The sequence below is a fragment of the Patagioenas fasciata genome, chromosome 5 (genome assembly GCF_037038585.1).
Source record: "Patagioenas fasciata isolate bPatFas1 chromosome 5, bPatFas1.hap1, whole genome shotgun sequence".
NCBI lineage: Eukaryota > Metazoa > Chordata > Aves > Columbiformes > Columbidae > Patagioenas > Patagioenas fasciata.
In genome coordinates, this window is record NC_092524.1 from 28,635,630 (window position 1) to 28,654,273 (window position 18,644).

Sequence of the window (18,644 nt, forward strand, 5' to 3'; positions counted from 1 at the left end):
TGCTCTGAGCTCCTACCTGGTTATCTACAACATCTCTATCAACTTGCTTGTTCCTTCCAGGTACTAATGCTTGTGGAGTGAACAATGGAGGCTGCACTCACCTCTGCTTTGCCAGGGCTTCTGACTTTGTCTGCGCATGTCCGGATGAACCAGATGGGCGGCCCTGTTCTACTAGTGAGTTTACTGAGTGTCACTAGGGTAGTAGCTTCCATAAGTGAGCCACTGCCACTGCTTACGCAATGGCTGGGACAACCAGAGCATCTGAAGCTCTTCAGTGTATAAAAACTTATGCAGAGTCATATACTGGAAGTAAGGCAGTTGTGAGCAACAGAGCCTTCTTCTGTCTTATTTGCTGACAGACTGGGTTTGAGATGGGAAAGCTGTTCATATAGGCCATTTTGGAAACTCTCTATAGCTTGTCAGACTTGTTCATCTGCCCCACAAATTTGGGGTCCTACTTATTTTTCTCTGTTTCTCTAGTTCCTGGTGTAGTGCCCCCTCGTCCTGAACCCACCAGTGCAAGTGAGAGAAGTCAGACACCACCTGGCAGAGTAGGAACCTCAACAACCAAACCTCTCACATCCCTGGAAGCAGTGCAAAGGAAGTAAGTGCTCATGTTCTCTTGGAATTGGGATGTGAAAGTCTCAGCTTGTGCAAGGTGCAACATGTAGGCCCCATCTGATTGTCATCATCCAGGTGTGCCTCTTCCTAGCCAAAAGAGGCAATTCCAGCTCCAGAATTCATGTACATAATGGGGAAAACCATTCTGACAAAGAAGGCAGAACACTGCATCTCTTGCCAGCTCAACAGACATCTTTCTGTCCTATTGAAAAGTGTGTATAGGCTGACTGTGCTGAAGTGTTAAAACCCTCCTGAGACCATATCATTAATTTGATTGATTTCTGAACTCCTAATTTTGAGAACTTATTTCTGAGTGGAGGAGAGGAGAGTCTGTTGCTTTAATTCACTGAGACATCTCAGACATGACCCAGACATCTGCAGAAGTGGCTCTGCCCTGGCTACAAAGAGAGAGCTTGTTTGGGGTAGAACAGAACCTTTGCAGCTCAAACATTTAAGTTACAGTGCAATTAGTTAAGAAACTTTTTTGTGCTAATTCCCTGCAGCCTGCTACTTCTGCTACCCAGCAAAAACAAAAATGAAAACAAACAAAACACAACAACAACAACAAAACCAAACCAAAACAACAACAACAAAAAACAACAACAAACCCCCGTATGTTCTTAAATATATGGCTGGGTTATTTACAAGGCAAAACTTTCACTTTGTTGAGTATGATGTGTTGGACAGGAAGATGTTTGCTCATTCTAGGATGTTCTGATTTCCTTCTTCAACACTGATGCTGAAATTTGTGTTCTGATAGCTAGATATATGTATGCACCTATGTACCTGAATGTAGAATGCATCAGATATAAAGATGTTGCAGACCTATACTTTATTTATATTATATACACTCACACTCCCCTATATATATGTATATGATTCTCACTCCTCTGGATATAGAAGGATATTGAAGAAGATAAGGCAAGGCTTCTGTTGTTGAGCTGGAAATGGAAGGGATATCAGTGCTAGCCTGTCCCATCCTGTCTTTTGATACTTTTGACACTGTTCATACTACTTTGAGTAACTAACTGTCCTGTCATTCAGCTGCTCGGACAAAGATGCTAGGCGAGGCTTGTGTACCCATGCCAATGAGGCAGTGTTAGCAACCATGGGTGAGTTCCTTCTCTTTAACTCTTTTCCACCAGGGTTGTTGCTCCAGATATGTCCAGGGAATTTCCAGTCTATAGTGTATGAAACTCAAACTTCTGAATCTCAGACTTGTATTACTCAAATGCTGTCTGAGCAGAGCAGAGTGTCTAAGGATGAACATTAGTCATACGTGTTCATTTAGCCTATATGGGGACTTCTCCAAATGACACTTTGGTCTGAAGAATAGTTCTGTTTTCTTTCATTCTATATCTCATTTATTGGGCTCTTTCCATTAATGATACTCTTCTTCACCATCCCCTTTGTCTTGAGGATGGTTGACTAGGGTAATTGCTACACATTGCGGGAAGAACCTGTCAGCAAGGGGGTCTAACTCATCCTTATCCAACCCCATTGCTAAGATCCTAATGCTCCTCAGTTTTCTGGGGCCTGGGTGGGATAAATGGTTACATATGTCATATGTTTGGTTTCATATGAAGCCAAACAAAACCCTCTGCTAAACCTTGGTGTGCTGACATTTTATTTTACATACTTCTGTATGGCGTATTAGGTGTTACAGTGAGGTCAGTATTACCCAGTGGAAGTTAAGGAGAGTGCATAAATTACCCTTGCTCTTCACTTTCAGGAGAAGGACTGCATGTCAGCTACATTATTGGAGGTCTTCTCAGCATCTTGTTTATTTTGCTGCTTATTGCTGCTTTAGTTGTATATAGGTAAGTGATCCTTTTCGCCCTCTCCTGGCCAATAGTTAAATTCAGGTTTGTAAGAGAAGAAAGTTCCTGAAAGCACTTTGTCTTTCTTTGTTGTCATTTACAATTCCTTTGTTCTCAATTAGAAGCAGTGTTTGATGATTTTATTTGCAAGGTTTGAGTCCTGTGCCTTTGAAGTGCAACTATTATTTCAAGCCTTATTGGCTGAATTTCCTGCAGAGAGCTTATGAGTTGTGGATGGGGATGTGATATAATTCATATATCGGTATATGTGTGAGCTCACGTACTTTCTGCCAGAAAGCTTCACCAGTTACTGCCAGTATAGCTTCTGTGCTGACATGGCAGTACCTTGCTGTACTGGTAGATGGTGAATGCACTGATAGCTGAAGAGCCAGGTAAAGTCAGCATTCTCCTTCTCTGAGGGACAGTGAAGATTGTTAGAGATTTCCGCTCGCTAAGCACTCAGGAAATTTCTATCCTGGCAGCAGGGATCTGTGTCTTTTCTGACAGCTCTTTCCCTCTAGGCATAATAAGTCCAAGTTCACAGACCCTGGCTTGGGGAACCTGACGTACAGTAATCCCTCATATCGAACATCTACCCAGGAGGTGAAGATTGAAGCAATTCCCAAACCAACCATGTACAACCAGTTGTGCTATAAGAAAGAGGTAAGAGCTGCTACTAAGGGCGTGTGAGCCCAGCTCAAGCTGCTGTTGAGTATTACAGGCCTTAGTGTGTGAAAATGCTGCAACTTGTCAGCATTCACCTCAAGGACAGGCAGACAGCTTCAGTCAATTGCTCATACTCTTATGGAGATCAACCAGTAGCACTTCTTCCTCAGTGAGCTGTAGCGAATTAGATCTGTCTTCAGCTCTTGGCTTCTCCCTCAGTCACACAGTGTCTTGTATTTTATTTGTATTGGGTGCTGGGCCTTGAAGTACAGGAGTCCAAGGGAGTTGTCTTCCCTGGACGCAGTCTCGGTTAGTGACTGTTGCACCAAGACGGCTTTGGACAGTCACTGGGGAACCAGGCAGCCGGAAGGGGTTTGATAACAACGATGTGGCTGCTGGCTGTGCACTGCCTGGAAGGGGTGGGACAGGGAGAGAACCAGCGCCCTAATTAAATAGAGCATTTTAAAGGCCCTGCAGAGGTCTGCCCTGCGTGCCACAGGATGGAGAGGGTTTAATATGGTATCTTGCAGCACTTAGTTTCTCCTCTGTTTTCTCCTCAGAAGCTTTCTTATCACTCAGATAGCTTCTCATCTTCCCTCTTCTGATTTCCGTCCACATCCTCACGTCAGGTATCACTACTCTATGTATGTGTTTGATCCTGCCTCTCTCACTCAAGCTCTGTTGTGTGGCTCAAGCACTGTCCCATACTAATTGTTCTTGTTTTTTTTCCCCTGCTTTTATGTCCTTAAACCAGCTCTACTGTCTGTCAAGAAAGTATAGGTAGTTCTCCATGGCAGATGCTTTGGCAACTCATACTCTGTATGTGAGATTTGAAAAAGATAATCTGTTAGATCACTTAGTTCATCTAGCAGGGATCACAGCAAGACTTATGCAGAGGAGAGCTTTCACAGGCTTTGTCTTCCAAAGGTACTGTCTAATAGATTTCCCAAACTTTCTTGCCATTTTAGCCTCGTCTACTAAGGATAAGCCAGCATTATTTATCTGAGAATCTAAATCCTTTCCACTTTCCCTTAATTCTGCTGCTCTTAGATATACCCAGATGTATATTTCCCCACCCCCTCCACTTTCTCATCAGGGATAGATCACATGTTCTAATGTTGTCAGTGATCCAAGTTAGACAGAATTCACTGCTTTAATCTCAGTGTGGTCCCTTTAGCCTCTGATCATTCCCACTGTTTCCCTATAATCTCCTTCCCCTGTGGCACTGGGAGACTTGGACTCAACAGTGGTATTCCAGCTGTGCTTTCCTGAGAGATCAATCTAGAATGACTCAGATGTAACGGTATTGCAGACCTAGAATCGATTCCCTGCCTCCTTTTACCATGAAGTCTGCTGGCTGTTCCTGCTTCCCCCCTCCCTTTTTTTTTTTCGCCTTCCTTCTTAGACTCAGTGTCATTCTTATTCCCTACTGTCAGGGAATACATATAGTTGAAGTAAAAGAGCCAGCTCATCCTCATTCCCTTTCCATGATTTGAAGGCTCTTGGAGTTTGTAATGATAGCTCTTGCAGGGAAGATTTATCTCAGGTGGTGAAGAATTGAAGGGAAACTTAGAATGGGTTCTGCCATTGTGACAGTCAAAGCCAGTGGCCATTTCCATGGAGGTCCAGCCTTTTGTCTGCTTCACTGTCTACATTCCAGCTCTGCTTTGCTCTTTGCCATATTTTTCCATAGATGTATTAGGTTTTTTCATTCATCTGTCTGCTTCCTAGGCTGGTCCTGACCACAACTACACCAAGGAGAAGATCAAGATTGTGGAGGGGATATGTCTTTTATCCAGTGATGATTCCGCGTGGGATGACCTTAAGCAGATTCGGAGCTCCCGAGGAGGGATCCTCCGGGACCATGTCTGCATGAAGACGGACACGGTCTCTATCCAGGCTAGTTCTGGTTCACTGGACGACACCGAAACTGAGCAGCTGCTACAGGAAGAACAGTCTGAATGCAGCAGCGTTAACACAGCAGCAGCCACTCCTGAACGGCGTGGCTCACTCCCAGACACAGGCTGGAAACACCAACGCAAGCCCTCCACGGAGAGCGAGGTCTAAAGTATGCGTGACTTTGGAAGTGCTTGTACCCTCCCTCGCCTCTGCTCTGCATAAAAGACAAGACTCTGCCTGCTAGGCAAGGAAGGGCACAGAGACCAGCCTCTCTTGCGAGGGGCCCAGAGACTGTTTGGCTTTTAGCAAGGAGCCTGGGCAGCTGTGCTGTTGTGGTTGGAGAGGGAAGATGGGTGGGTTGGAACCCTTTTGGCTCATTTTCACTGTCTGTGGTTTATTTATATGTTCCCTTTTCCTGGAAGCTGCCACATTAACTTTTGCAGTGACTCCTCTGGCCTGAATCTGGTTCAGATTCTGTGTTCTCTGGCAACCGCCAAGTCCTGTGCCATCCAGGTCATGATCGATGCCCATGAAGAGAGCAGAGCTGCCTTATCACTATCTCCTGGTCACAGAAGTTCCCCTAGTCATGCCAGCACTAGCAGCACTCTTTGAGGCTTTGTGTTGAGTGATCTCTGGCTTGAGAGAGGTCTTGGAATAGATGGGGTATACTTTGGGGCTCAGGGGGACCCTGGCACAGCATCAGGCCACCTTTTAAAGGCACAAAGTGAGTAACCACAGTTGCCATGACTCGTTTCGTGAGGGCATCACTGCTTGCTTTCCCATCTGCTAGTAAAAACTGTAAGGAATGCTCAGATTGGAGCGCTGTGTCTGTTGCTGGCAGTGGACACTGCTCCTGTTCTCCCCTTTTGTGTTAAAACATGTTTCTGCTCTGGAAAAACAAGAGTCAGCAAATGGCCCTTTCAGAGCTGCTCCCTGTGGGTACTGGAGTCAGAGTGCTGTACATGAGGAACGAGGAGATTGGTATAGCTCTTAGCTCTACAGAGATAATGGGAGGAAATGGATCTCATCAAGACCCAAATTTTACACTTGTCTTTGCATAACTGACATAGAAAATTTTCTTTTGTTTTTTTTAAGTTCCTGCCGGTCCACATTCTGCAAGGCTCCAATTCTCTTGGCCTTTAGGACCTTTGATTACCAGAATGAGGGAAAAGTGATAATTCCTAGGTCAAGTATTTCCCAGGAGAGTGCCCAGTGCTGACAGTTAGGAACTTCTTTATTATCAGGCTGAGCCCATTTGACCTAGGATAGGAGACAATAATGAGGGATCTGTAAGGGCCATTTTAAGAGAGTTGTTTATCAAATAGAATTGCACTTTAAGCTCTTCTGTTACCACTAAATAGCTCTCCTTGCCAAGTCATTTTTCCCATCAGCTGCATGAGCCTCAGTTGTTCTCTGGTCTCCAAGGCCTTTGCCCTCTGTGGGGGGATGTAATCTTACCCTTGCATTTCCACCCCAGCAGCATCTGGAGCTTGCATGCTCCCACAGGCTATTGCCACCTCTTCATATTCTCTTGACTTCTCTTGTCATCTCTTGTTTCAGAGGGAAAAAAGATAAAATATCTCTTGATGCTTCTTCAAAAATGAGATTTACATTAACACCTCAAGTCATATGGTTACTATCATAGTAAACTATTAAGTGCTAAGCCACAAACTCGGAAGCAGAACTTTCCAGTGAAGAATCCCTCATGGCAAATTCTGTAACCTCTTTGTCTCCTGGGAGGAGGTCAAGTACATTCCCACCTGTGGTGTAAAGAGAGCAAAGCATATGCTGGGGGCATGGGGAAGATGCATCTCCTGTGTAATATTTTTTTCCAGCTGGTTAAAAAGAAGAAAAAAAAAAAAAGAGGAAAATCCATCCTGCTCTGCTCTAACCTTGTTCATATACTAACAGTCCTGCTACCCCTGAAAAACACAACATACACCCAACCCACTGGAAACTGTTTTACAGCAGAGGTAGCTTTGCAGAGAGGGGAAGGTCGCAGCATTGACCTGGCTAGGTGGCTTGAAACTCTGTAACTGCACCATTGGGCTGACTGGTATATATTCCTGTGGAAAATGAACTGGAGCTAAGGATTGGACATTTCCCTGTGTTTATGTGGGACTCTTCCCTACTCACAAAAGGATTTTTTTTTTAAATTAAATTTTTATTTAATTATTTATTTGACTCCAGCCTGGGAAGCATTGTGGTTTTTTGGGCAGATGCACTTCTGGATTGAGGCGTGGACTCGACAGAACTGAGAAGGGAGTGTGTATCACTGAGACAGACCTTGCCTGTCTAAGCTGCCTCATGCAGGGGCAACACCAGAGGCCTGAAGCGTAGGCAGACGAATAGATTGGAACAGAAACCATGTGTAGGGGTGGGGGCATCAGAGCTGGGAGGGAGTAAGTGGATAAGGGGAGGAAGGCTCTGACTTCTAGGAGAGCAGGGTTCCTTTGGGTTTGGAGGGAAGGGCCTTCCCCAATAGCCTATGTGAGTGTGCACCAACATCCTGAGGTGCAATAGAGGTGAAGGAAAACATCTGCCTGGATATGTCACTTGAGGTTCAGTCAGCCTGTCAAAATAATTGCTGTCTGAGTTGCAAGTGCAGAATGGAAAAGAAAACCCAGTCAGTCTTTACAACAACTCACAGTGCTTGTGATCTCCACTTCAAGAAATATTCTCTGCAGCTTCTTAGGAGAGACCCTGCACACTCCAGCCTAACAACCATCCATAACTGCTCTCTGCTTCGTTCCTCAAATGATTATGGCAAAGAGGAGCAATAAAATTTCCTATGGCCTCTCCTCTACTAGTGAGGTGGGCAGAAATTAGTTTCTTTTTCCTAGAGACAGCCCCAGTGAGATGCTGCCTGGGGAGTGCATCTTGGTGTTCCCCATTTTGGGGAAGAAAAGACCCTTGTTGCACTTAGGATGTTAAGAATGTAGAAGGGCCACTGGAGGATGATCTCTTGCGCACTGATTTACTATGTAAAAAGCAAACCTCTCTCCTGTCTGTCCTGAGCTAACGTCAGTGATTTCTGTGTGTTCCTGTGTAATGGTTTTAACGTTACTCACTGGAGACATTGGACTTTCTGGAGTTATTTAACCACTGTGTTCAGTATTTTAGGGGTTTATGATAATTTAATATAAATTTAGCTTTTCTTAACCACTCTGCCTGGCTTTTGGTTGTGAATCATACATGTTATTTGGACTCTCCTTTGAAAGAGGAGTTCCAGACTCGTTTGCACAGAACCTCAACTTCATTTGAGAGGAGCAAGAAGGTAGGAACGGGTCTGGGCTCTTTTGATAATTGGATTGCAACACACGCTTCTTCTACCACTACAGCTTTGAATCAAGGCCCAAATATCCACACTCATACACTTGTGCAAATTCCTGCACACATGTAATACCTCTCACCCTGCCCCCACCTTGCTTCTTTTCCTTTTTGTTACCATTTTAACATGGCAACTGCAGAAAAGGATGTTTGCCTTTTTGGTAAGTATTAGGACTGTACTGGTCCCCAGCCTCTGCCCAGTAGTAAATAAAGCTCTGAAGAAGAGCTGTTGTTCTGTCTGTAAGGGATTTTGTTCAAGATTCTGTTGCATTTTTGTAAGAGTTTAAACAGTGTGAAAGACCAAACAGTGAATGAAATGTTCAGTAATAACTGACACTGCAGTACTGGTGCTAATCTCTTACCTCATCCTGTCTCCTTATGATGAAAGAATTGCCAAAACCCTTTAAACCAGCTTTATTCCTGCTCATGTCACCATTGAAGTGTATTACAAAAGTGACTTCTCTGAGGTCACACAAAACTACAATCATTGCACTTTAGTAAAAAAAAAAAAAAAAAGTAATGCTTCTGCAGTGTTGTGGGCAGAGGTGGCACTCTCAGATTAATTGCAGGTGTGTTGACAGCACACCCCTAAGAATTTTACCTTCACTTCAGCTGAAGTGAAGAAACTGGAGGAATAACACACAGCTGCCACAACACACAGTTACTACTTTGCAAACTCAGAGTAAAGATATTAAAGAAGAGAAAGCCCAACCTGCTCCTGGAAGCTGAACGCAGCCAGGAGCCCCTTTCCCTTCCTCCTTTGCTTCTTCCCCTTGTCCTGACACAACTGCCATCAACTTCAGCTCAGAGCTACTTGAGCCCTGTGGGAAAAAGGGGGCGGGTTCTGCGGTCCAGCATGGCTGCCTTAGGCAGCGCCCCACGCCCTCACGGGGCCCGCGGGGGCTGCCAAGGCGGCCGAGTCACCCATCAGCACCGCGGCGCGGGCGGGCGCAGCAGCCTCCTTCTCTGGCGCGCTCCAGTGGTGCCTGAGCTGAGTGTGCCGGGGCGCTCTCCCCGCGGCCGGGCACCACCCCCGTGCTGGGGCGCTCTCCCCGCGGCCGGGCCGGAGCGGACCCGCGGCGCCAGCAGCGCCCAGTAGCCGCCTCCGGAGGGCGCGGAGCATGCATAGCCGCTGCCGGATTCAAACGGGCCAATAAAACCAGCGGGTGCCGGCGTGGGTGGGGCCGGCGCCGGCCAATGGGCATTGAGGACACTGGGAGGTGCGGGCGGTGTTAGCGATTTCAAACCCTGCCGAGGAGCGGCCGGACACTCGGCGCGCCCGACCCGCCGGCTCCCAGGTGAGAGTCGCTGTCGTTGTCCTTTCCCCAGTGGGGCCTTGGCCCTTTTCTCCGTCCACCGCGGCTCCCCGGGCCCGCAGGAGGGCGGGGTGGGCCTTCCTCTTTCGCTGGGCCTGAGCCTCCCCCGCCTTACCTGGGGAGTGGGCGGCGGCGCGGTCCCGAGCGGCGTTGACATCGCTCCACGGGAACAACCGGGGTCCCTGGGCTTCGTCTGGAGCTGCTCTCGTGGCTGGGGGAGGTGCGCGCTGCGACCGCTAACGGCGGGAGGCTGCGGCCTGTACCGCGCCGCGCTGTAGAGGCTTAAGCGGCGCTGCTCGCTGAGTCTGCCGCGGAGCGCGGGCGTGGGGCCATAGGGTGCCGCGGCTCGGGCTGCTTCGCTGCAGTTGTCCCCGGCGTGTCATCACCGTGGGCTCAGGCGCGGTTGGGAGCTGCCGGGATCTTGCCTAGGCGGCGGCCGACAGTATGGGCCGGGGGGGCTGGTGAAGGAGCCGGGATCGGCCCCTTCCCAGTGCCCCTCGACGGAAATACAGGCCTGGCATCTTCTGTGCCTTGAGTGGGCGTTTCGGGAGGCTGCGTGCAGGATTGGTTTCCCCTCTAAAATGACCTGGGGAAAACGTTCCCTGAGGTAATTCCAATTTTAAAGTGAAAAGCATGAGCTGATCTCCGTTTCTACAGGTCTGTTGTTGGGCGCAGGTGTTAGTCTTGGATCTCCAGGGTCCCTAACCAGGATGTGCTTCTTATTGAATCTTCTCTAGTGTATGGGACTATAGGAGTCTGGACAGAAATATGGGTCTCGTGTCCCCCCTCTGCTCCTTTATATTTTATTCTGTTTCTGAGTCAGAGTCTTGGGATTCTGGTAGCTTTCAGGTTGGCTTTTACAGGGTGTTCCTCCTGAAATTGGATTTCTGTCATGAGAGATCCAAAGTGTTGTACAGCAGAGGCTGAAGAATGAAACTTCTGTGGCACTTTAGCTGACCTCAGCCTTGTTCAAAAATAAATTTAAAATCAAATCACTAACTCATCTATTACAATTTTCTGATTTGTGTCCCACATATATCAGTAATCATGCTGCAGTTTTCCTTTTTTTGCTGATTTATCATTTCATGTTTAGTGTTGCATCTTCTAGTGCTACTGCTAAACTGCAGTACTGTTAGAGTTGCCATCTGCAGATGAGAAAGGGTTGAGTAGTTGTCAGGATGTTTGGCTACCAGCTGTGGGAGACCTTCCCTATTTATTACTTATGTATCAGAGAAAGTATTGCTATGCACTTTCAATTAACACATTTACTAGTTTGAAACTTTAAAGATGCATATTTCTAAATGCTAAAAGTCTCAAATAATGAAGCATTCTAAAAGGCTATTCATAAAAATCTGTTATTAAGACTTTGCAATAGGGCCAAGCCAGAAAGAAGAATGATTTGGTGCAAGTTGCCCTTACAGTTTTGACTCTTCAGCATCCAATAGCAGATCAGTTGATTGTGGAAAAATTAGAATTTGGTTTGACTTTCTCGCCCCAGCCAGGCCTGGCCTTTCTTCAAGCTTTGCTGTTTTGGTAGCTTTCCCTTATAGATACACCTTTTTTTTCCTTCCCACCCCCTTTTCAAGACTTGCAATAGGGTTAAACTTTTAAAACTACATCAAGAGGGTGATATATCAAAGTGGAATCAAGAAAAAAAAATGTCTTTCAAATACAATGAACTGGTTCTAAACAGATTGTTGTAGATGTTTTGAAGGTAATTATCAAGAACACAGAGTTGGGAACGTTGACTAGGGGACCTGCTATGGAAAAATATACTTATGTGACACCTGCAGAAAAATAAATGAAACTTGGATTTCAGAAGCATGGGAATTTAGTCAGAGTGCTTTACTTCTGTACTGACGCGAGACTTCTCATTTGAGAGTCTAATATAAAAAATGAATGCATTGTAATGGAACATGGTTGCTAATTCTAGTATGCATATGACTGGTATTTGGTGGGACTTAACCTCCACACTGGTTCTTGTCCTTTCCTTGATATGGGCCAGTTGTGCAATCAGGGCCTGTGCTTCTGTAGCCCTGGCCTGCCACAGTAGAGCTGATCATATTGCACTCATGTCCATTAGAACAGTAAAGTCTTGTTTCTATTTCATAGTCAGCTCACAAAACCTGACTTACAGCGTAATGTTAAAAGTTGTTTCTCTCTTGTGCATCACAGTGTGTGTTAGGTGATAAATGTACAGCTGAAATTCACTTGGCATGTTCTAAGTTTTTTTCAATCTTTTTTTTTTCTTGTTACCCTGATTGTGTCACCAGCAAACTGTGACACCTCCGTTTGCCTCTTTTTATAAATCTCTTATGAACATCTTGAACAGTACATACAATTAGAAACTGCTCTGAATATTTTGTGAAGTAGACATAACTGTCTCTCAGTCTCAAGTGTCTAATTTGGAAGGTATTGTTGTGTAGGATGTATGACTTGAAGGACCCTTGAGAGATGTAAATATTTGTAAACCTCCTAATTAGGGTTTTAAAAATCATGGTCAGTGATCATCTGGTTCCCTTTTCTTCCCCTTTCTATATCTCCTCTGTTCCATGGTATCAGGCAGATGCCCTTTTCTGTTTTTTTTTTAGAAGAAATGTATAAACTTTTATTGCTTGTTTGTAAACTATTTAATGTAAATGGTTTGTGATGTTTCTGCCAGGCCATTTGCATCTGTAACAGAATGTTTGGTTTCAAGACATCATCATCTAAAACTAATATGGTGGTATTGCTGCTGCTTTGTTGTAGACTGTTCCAGTGGTTCATCTTATGGGGTGGAGTTCTAAAGTGTGACATGGGAAAGCCTCGTGCCTTTGTGTTTAAATTAAGCATTGCCTTGCAGTGAGCAGTGTTGCTGTGGCTTGTTTGAATAAAGAGTCTCTCAACCTGAGCACCTGTGTGTTGTCTGGGGTTGTCTCTATGACAGCTCCATTGCTGCAAATGTCAAACCTTGAAAAGCAGAAGCTGTTGTGCATGTTTGTGCCTCCCTGTTGTAGTGGGGGAGGTTGAGATGGCTGAACAAGTAACTTGGATGATTATTCAGTGAGGAGCATGGCTGGTGCTGCAGTGTCTAGAAGAGGCTTCTTTCTTCAGCTAGCTGAAAAGATGTCTGAAGAAACACAGCCTTGCATCGTATGGCTTGCATCATGCTTTTCTCAGGAGGAAGCTATTGATAGCTGGTTTCCACCATACCAGCTTCTTCAACTGCCCTTATCACTGTAGAAAAGGCATCTCAAAATGTCAGGTGATGTGCTGGAGAGATTGCTGATGAATCAGCTCCATCGGAGCACTGTCATTACACATCTCGCAGCAGAACATGGAATGCAACGATAGCGCAGTGCCAGGCTATTTGCTCGTACTTCTTGTGGAAGGTACTGCGTTTCTCGTTCTTCGCAGCAGGCCTTGCAGTGCTCCGTTCCTCAGTTGGGGATTGCTGGATGATGGTGGCCTGGCATAACATCTGCTCCATGCTCGAACAGCTACCTCTGTCACCAGAATTATTGTTCTGACGGGAGGGGAGTTCAGGGCTGTGACTCATGAGAACAGCAGGCCTGGCGGGCCGCGCTGGTCACCGGCTGCCGTGCTGGGGAGCCGAGCCGCAGGGCAGGTACTGCGGCCGCCGGGAGGGCCGGGGAGAGCCCGCCACCGCCGGTGCGGGGGAGGGAAAGGGGGGTGTGACGTGCCAGGGGCTGCTGTGGGGGCAACGCGGCGGGGCCGGTAGCCCCGGCACTGCCCTGCCCGCCTTTGTCTGGCCCCGGCGCGGGCCGGCTCCCCGCCCAGGTACGGCCGCGGCACCCCGAGCCCCGCCCGCCGGCGGGGAGGGGCCCGGCCCAGCCCAGCCCAGCCCGCCCCGCGGCTCCCCGCCCGCTCTCGCCGCGGAGCCGGGCCGGAGCTGTCAGGGTGAGTGGCTGGTGAGGCCCGGCGGAGCCGTGCTGGCGGTGCGCGGCGGCAATGGCGGGGCCTGGGGCGGCGGCGGGCAGAAACAATGCCGGGCGGGCGGCCTGCTCCGGTCCGCCGCTGCCCCGGGCCCCGGCCGCGGCCTGTGCCCGATACTCGCTGCCGCTACGGAACGGGAAAGCTCTCTGGGCTGCGGCGTGCGGGGGAGGAGGAGAAGGGGAACAGCTGGGGCTGCGAGCCGGGAGCCGGTGCGGAGCGGCAGAAGTGGAGGGGAGCTCTGCTGGAAGGGGCTGGGGATGGCGAGGCCGCTGCTAGTCTGGGGGCGGGGAGGGAGCCAGGGCCGTCGCTGCTGTGTTGGAGGGGGCTTCGCTTGGAGGAGGGAGCTGGTGGTCATTCCTGGGGTGGGATATCTCTGCGGGAGCTTTCCTTCATTAGCAGCTCAGGCAGTTCTTTTAAAGAACATCACATGAGCCTTTCCGTACCTGAGCTCTGTAAACACCTTGAGGGATGGGAGAGTTTGCAGCTCATAAGCACAGCCCCACTGGCATCTTTCACTCCAGCTGGCCACCCTCAGAATTGTCCCAGCACTCACAAACTTGCCCGTGGGTTGCCCTTTTCTCTCTTGCCCCCCTCTGCTCTGTAAGACTAGCTTCACACCAGGCTTACCCATGCAGTAAGAAATAGCTTGTGCTCTTAGCAGTAACAGAAGGTCAGTTTATTTTGCATTGTCTCTCGCTTTGAGGACGTTCTTTTCCATGCAAAAGTTATTTTCAGAAACTGTGCTGAAACACATTTTTCTGGAGAAATTAAGTATCTGTCTCCCTTACCAATAAGTTGCCATTTGTGCTATTAAGTTGTTCCTGAGCTGAGTTAGGACGTATGAGTTAAAGCTGGCAAGAGGGAATTTAATGCTGTTTACTCTTTAATGCCATTTCATTGCTGCTGAAACAGTAGCTTCTCTTAGCTGCCATCTACTCAACAACCTGCAAAACAATTCCATTTTAGCATGCATTTCTCCTATTTATTTTTCATTATTCTGAGGTCCTGCCTTCCTTTCATCAAGAGTTTGTGTATCTTGCATCTTTTAATTAATATTTTAATTGAAAATCCCAACTTTTAAAACTATAGGAAATTTTTTATTGCCTAAGCAGCAAATGGTCTTCTGAGTTTTGGTTTTTTTTTTTTGACCTCTTCTTTTGTCTGTCATCAAAAGGTATGTGGACTGAAGCTGGAAAGCACGCTTACAGTCTGACTGAAAGTTCTTCTTGACTCTTTGCTGCTTTTGCAGATATTCATAGTTCAGGGTTGTTAGCTGGACTTCAGTTTTCCTTTTGACTATGTAGAATTTACCAAAGCAGTTGCATTATTTCATTGACCGATTAAGCTATAGTCCTTGGATTTGTGTGTTCTTCAAATACTTAATGTGTCCAGGTGCTGTTTAAAATAAAAATGTAACTTATGATTACTTGAATTTTTCAACTTTTTTTCTGAGCTACTGGGCTGCACTGACAGAGGACTGTCTACTGAGGAGTCTGGTTTCACTTGAAGTGTGACATAAAGCTATATTCTCTCCAAGTACATGCCCTGCTGTATAGGAACATTTTGAACAGATTTTTTTCCTTTAAAAAGGCCTGTTTTGCTTTCTCAGAACTTAATCTTTTGAGTAAAGTTTTTGAGAAGCTTTCAAAATATCAAAATGTTTGATGCTGTTCTGGTGCACAGTGATGTTCAATAGGTAGAAGTGAGTAGGAAGAAGTAGACAATCGGTCAGCATCTGTTTTTGTTTAGTATAAAATGGTTTGCCATTGCACACTTTATGTAGAAAATGCTCTGAAAGCTGAAATTTCACAACAAAATCAAGTGATAGGTGATAAATGATGCTTCAAAATAAAATACATTTAAAGCTGTTTGCAATGAAGGGATTTTATTTAGTAGTTCCCCATACTATGAAGCTATAAGGTTGATGCTAATCAGCCCTCAAAAATTGTAGCAGAGACCTTTTATTTAGAAGCTGAGTTGGAACTGTTTAGAGCAGTGGATGGTTAATCTGAAATTTCATGTATTGACACTTTCTCGTAGTCTTTTAATGTCTTAATAAATTAGCTTCATAAACTTATATTTAGTGGGGAATTCTAACTTTTACATTTGAGATTCTTGCATTTGTTCTGCCTTGTAAATATTTTCTACTCTTGCTGCTTTCTCATGGTCTCTCTTTGAAAGACATCCTATTCTTTCCTTGATGGTCATTTGCTCACTGCTCCCTAATATAAGAACTTGTCCTGCCAAGAACTGTCAGGGGGGATTTGTTATTCATCTCCATTGTAGATTCCTCAGCTGACTTGCTTTTGGAAATTTTGCATTGACCACGTTAATACCAAACCTCTCTCACAAAACTTATTTTGGTGGTTCCATGACTTCAGAGGCCTTTTTTCTGGATTTAAAAAAAAAAAAAAAAAAAAAAACGAATATCTTTACTGAAAGACTCATATCTGGTTGTTCTGAGTTGTGGTAACAAGAAAGCTATGTAGGTCAAACACTTCATTGCTGCAAATTCACTAGAAATAACATAATTTAGCTGCATTATTGTATAATGAGGCTACTTGGATGTTGAGAGGTAATGGCTGGAGGTTTACGTGTTTTTGCAACGCAGCTTTAAAAAAAAAAGTTTTTGTCAAATGTGTGATATTCTATGATCATACAGAACCCAGTGACTTAATTGAAGGGAGAAACAAGAGTCTTTTATTCTAGTAAGTGCAAGATGTAGGCAGCACAAGATCTTGGCATTAGGACAGGCATGAGCTGTGATGAAGCTAGAAAGAAGGGATGTTTAAGAAGGAGCTTTCCCTCTGTGACTGTGGAATACTTTCTGATAAATTGTCTGTTCTAAAGGGATTTGTAAGTTATTGGGGGGATGGAGAAGTATAATTTTATTACTATTTTTAGATGCCAGATTCAGCACAGAAGGCAACTTAACCCATTTAATAATTGAAGTAACCGTTGTAGATGTTACGACTAAAAATAGTAGGGGAAGTGACTTGACCAAACTGAAAAAGAATGGGTGAGAAAATGCTCACTGTTTCGTGGTCATCTGTCTCCCCTCCCTGTCTTGTCAGTCCCTTGGTTGAATACATTATGATGTTGGGAAGACAAGTCCTAGATCCTTCTCTTTTAGTTTTTATAATGCTTCACTACGGTGTACAAGCAAGAGGTCACGCTTTGTAGCAATAAATTGCTGGATGAGTGTAAGGGTTAAAATACTTGTAAATTGGTTTCAGCCTTGCAAGGGGCCAAGCCTTTTTAGTAGAGTTGTTCCTGGCTCTAGGGTTCGAACTGATTTTAGTATTGTAATACGGTAGTCAGTGTCCTACAATAAAGTTTTCATTGGTGGAACAGATTTCTGTAGAAAAATAAATTTTTCTTTGTGTTGTTGAAGTAAGAAGTTCATGCTGCTGATGGTTTTCTAAATGACTGGGGTGTAGATGTGGGCTTACCCTAGTACAGGTGCTAAAACTCTTATTCTGGTGTTTTTGCTTGCTGGCAGATGTGTTAGTGCTTTATTTCTTATTGTGTTTTCTTTGTGAGTAACTATTGTCCTTGTATTGGTTCCTTAAGTTCTCCTCAAAAAAATAATATAGACAGGCAATGGTTTGGTTACCTCCAAGTTTCTGAGTGAGATTCAGAACTACCTGATCTCCTTTGAAGTTCACTCTGCTTATCCTTGGCAAAGGCATATGTGAGTCTGGGAGAAGACTGCTCTGTTTCTGTCATCTGCATCTCTGCTGGGGAAACACCCCATTATTTCTGTTGTGCATGTTAGGATGGAGGTGCTTGGCAGCAGAACTGAGTGCCAGAGGGAAGTCTGCTGTGACTGTATTCTCATTAGGGCATTCCTGCATCCTTCACTAGGTGAGCTATTTGAAAAGTTTATGTGAATGCAGTGTCATTCTAGCTTTTGGAGAGAAGTCATCAGTCATAGAGGTAGAGTTTTAACACCACCTCCATGTTTACCATGAGTGTCTTGCTTGGGGGGGGGAGGGATGGTGTTTGTTTTTTTTTTTCCTTTAGTTTTAAGGGTGTGTTTGCCTTTTTTGAATAGGTAAAACGCTTTGAATTTTAATGAGCAAGTTGTTGATTTGTATTTAATTTTGAGCTCTCTTTCAGTAGGCTGAAGGAAGGGATAAGAGAACAAATGAGAGGTTTGGGCAGAGAAGAAGCGATAGAGTTTCAGAAGGGTTTAAACACATGAAAGTGGAATCCGTTGCAAAAGGCTGATGTGGTTTCAATGCAAATAAAAAAAATAGTAACTCACTTGCTCTGACTTAGGATTTTTTGGTTTTGGTATGGCATGTCAAAACTTGAATTTTCATTGTAACTTTTAAGTCAGGGTACCTTTTTCTTGTCAGTTCCTGACATAGAGGAGTGGTGTGACTGGTATTTAACACAGAGCTGTGGGGTTTTGTTTGGGTTTTGTTTTGTTGTTTTTTTAATAACTTATAAATTTTAAAACATAGTGTACCAGAATTAACTTTTCAATGGCATGGGCTTTAGGTAGCCTGACTTTTGTGTACTTCATTTCTTACATAATGAGCAGAGTGATCCTTTCATTCTCCATAGTTTATAGTTCTAGAGGTTGTCAGTCCTCATCTTTGGCTCTCCTAACAATTTTTTTTTTTTTGTTACTGTAAAAGCAAACTTCTTAGTACCACTGTGCAACTGTGCTGATGTCAATAAAAAGGATCCACATCACTGTTAGTGAGATGAGCAGGGCAAACCATAATAATGCTTGAATATGTTTGTTTATATGTGTAGTCAGCTTCTGTCCTGACATTGATTTTCATTTTATTGCCATTGGGCAAATCAGTAGGCTTATGCCATTTTAGGGAGACCAGTATTAACATGCATAGGAATTTATGAATATTTAAGGTAAGTTTCATGTAGTTTGGTGTGGGGGGTGTGTGTTGGTAGCTGGTGAGGATTTGGGGGGGTAGTGTTTTGTTTTTCTCTTTTGGTGTGTTTTTTTTTTTTTTTTTTTGTAGGGTTTTTTGTTGTTGTTGTTTGTTTTGTTTGTTGTGTTTTGGTGTGTGTGTTGTGGTTT

The 18,644-nt window shown here is 45.0% G+C and overlaps 2 protein-coding genes across 15 annotated transcripts in view; both read left to right on the forward strand.

Moving 5' to 3' along the window:
• Positions 1 to 8,174, forward strand: part of LRP4 (LDL receptor related protein 4) — an 83,960-nt gene extending 75,786 nt beyond the window's left edge. For 3 of the 4 annotated variants that reach the window (XM_065838472.2, XM_065838473.2, XM_071809134.1), the window contains 6 exons: positions 61 to 174; positions 481 to 604; positions 1,666 to 1,733; positions 2,354 to 2,441; positions 2,963 to 3,104; positions 4,839 to 8,174. In XM_065838472.2, coding sequence (XP_065694544.1) covers positions 61 to 174; positions 481 to 604; positions 1,666 to 1,733; positions 2,354 to 2,441; positions 2,963 to 3,104; positions 4,839 to 5,174 — 872 coding nt within the window. In that variant the 3' untranslated portion in view covers positions 5,175 to 8,174. Of the gene's footprint in view, positions 1 to 60; positions 175 to 480; positions 605 to 1,665; positions 1,734 to 2,353; positions 2,442 to 2,962; positions 3,105 to 3,667; positions 3,737 to 4,838 lie in introns of all 4 variants that reach the window. The other variant, XM_071809135.1, reaches the window with a different exon arrangement.
• Positions 8,175 to 9,524: 1,350 nt separating this feature from the next.
• CKAP5 (cytoskeleton associated protein 5) overlaps positions 9,525 to 18,644 on the forward strand; it is a 53,405-nt gene continuing 44,285 nt past the window's right edge. For 10 of the 11 annotated variants that reach the window (XM_071809129.1, XM_065838464.2, XM_065838465.2 and 7 more), the window contains exon 1: positions 9,525 to 9,634. The gene's annotated coding sequence lies outside the window, so the exon portion shown is untranslated. Of the gene's footprint in view, positions 9,635 to 13,461; positions 13,553 to 18,644 lie in introns of those variants that run through there. The other variant, XM_071809130.1, reaches the window with a different exon arrangement.